Here is a 1,870-nt window from a genome sequence, read left to right as displayed (position 1 = left end):
TGGAAACCAACTATACCTCTAACTCAACTCATTTCATTTCCTCTCTGTCTGATTCTGGCATCTTTTCTTCTTCCCTCTCCAAATTCTAACTTTTTCTTCTCTTCCTCCAATATGGCCTTCTATTCTGCCTCTTCCCTCTGCCTCTATTTCCAATATTTCCTCGACATTCCCGTCCTTCCCAGGCGAGGAGGAGGAGGAGGAGGGGAGTCATCTTTCAGCAGCAGTCCTCGTCGCGTGGGGAGCATTGGGAATGTCAGCCTCAGTGGGACTGGGAGCCGGAGGAGCAGAGCTGGGAATAATGAAGGGAATGGTGGGAATGTTGGGAATTCTGAGAACACAAACAACGTTCCAGAAGAGGAGGAGCCTCTGTTCTCGTCCACCCCGCCTCCGGAGGACATCAACGGAACCCTGCCGGAAGAGTAGAGGGACAAAGTCTCACCCCTCCTTTTAAACACTGTCCATCCTTCTACCTGTCCTTTCCTGACTTACCTCAATACATCTTTCCATTTCCTGTCCTTTATCCCTCCCTCGTTCCCTCTCCTTCGATTCCTCATTTTATCTTTCCCTCCTTCCACACCTCCCTCATTCCCTCTCCTTCCATTCCTTATTTTATCTTTCCCTCCTTCCACTCCTCCCTCGTTCCCTCTCCTTCCATTCCTCCTTTAAATTTTTCCCTCCTTCCACTCCTCCCTTCTTCCCGCCATCCCTACTAAAATTCTTATACCCCGCCCCCTTTTTATGCATCACCTGTCTGTGACAATGGCTTTGATTGTGTCACAAATGTCAAAGTACGGTGTGAGCTGTTTTAAACTGAATTTATCTTATTTCAGATGTCATAATATATATCTGAAGTTATAGCTTATTGCAGATGTCATAATATATATCTGAAGTTATAGCTTATTGCAGATGTCATAATATATATCTGAAGTTATAGCTTATTGCAGATGTCATAATATATATCTGAAGTTATAGCTTATTGCAGATGTCATAATATATATCTGAAGTTATAGCTTATTGCAGATGTCATAATATATATCTGAAGTTATAGCTTATTGCACTTAGACACAAAAGATTGTTTTTCTCTCTATGCACATTTATTTGATTATATTTTCAAGCAGAGGCTATATGTTAGAAGAAACTAATTCTTTAATCTGGGAATGTAATGTGAATTGAGTTTATATAGAGTAAACCCATGGACAATACTTTCTAAAGATTTAATCAGATTTAATCAGATATCAGGCTGTGTCTTTGTTTTTCATTCATAATGAGTTCCTTACTGATGCACACACACTACTGCTATGATCTACGTTGATTTTAGGTTCACATAAAATTATATTGCTACAATCATACTAGCCTCGTCCCAGATCTGTTTGTACCATCATGTCAACTCATTGTAACTCATGATGACAGACAGACTGGTACCCAGGCTACAATCCTACAGGACACAGACAGACTGGTACCCAGGCTACAAACCTACAGGACAGACAGACAGACTGGTACCCAGGCTACAAACCTACAGGACAGACAGACAGACTGGTACCCAGGCTACAAACCTACAGGACAGACAGACAGACTGGTACCCAGGCTACAAACCCACAATACACAGACAGACTGGTAGCCCGGCTACAATAGTCTACAGGACAGACAGACTGGTAGCCCGGCTACAATAGTCTACAGGACAGACAGACTGGTGCCCAGGCTACAATAGTCTACATGGCTTTTAGTACCATTCAGTGTCAAGGGTTATTAGGCTGAATTGTTTGTGAAAACACCTAAATATATATTTTAAATGCTATAAACTATTTTCATTCACCACAATCGTGTGTTCTTGTCTGTGTATTTTGTTCAACAGCAACAAAACTAAGAGAAA

The 1,870-nt window shown here is 41.7% G+C and overlaps 1 protein-coding gene across 3 annotated transcripts in view; it reads left to right on the top strand.

Annotated features, from left to right (window-relative positions):
• LOC115149495 (myosin-11-like) overlaps positions 1–583 on the top strand; it is a 66,798-nt gene extending 66,215 nt beyond the window's left edge. For all 3 annotated transcript variants that reach the window (XM_029694265.1, XM_029693435.1, XM_029695123.1), the window contains one exon: positions 183–583. In XM_029694265.1, the coding sequence (XP_029550125.1) occupies positions 183–423 (241 nt within the window). In that variant the 3' untranslated portion in view covers positions 424–583. The remainder of the gene's footprint in view (positions 1–182) is intronic.
• The last annotated feature ends 1,287 nt before the right edge of the window (positions 584–1,870 follow it).

Source organism: Salmo trutta, chromosome 1 (genome assembly GCF_901001165.1).
Source record: "Salmo trutta chromosome 1, fSalTru1.1, whole genome shotgun sequence".
Classification (NCBI taxonomy): Eukaryota; Metazoa; Chordata; class Actinopteri; order Salmoniformes; family Salmonidae; genus Salmo; species Salmo trutta.
This window is presented reverse-complemented; position numbering and strand designations above follow the sequence as displayed.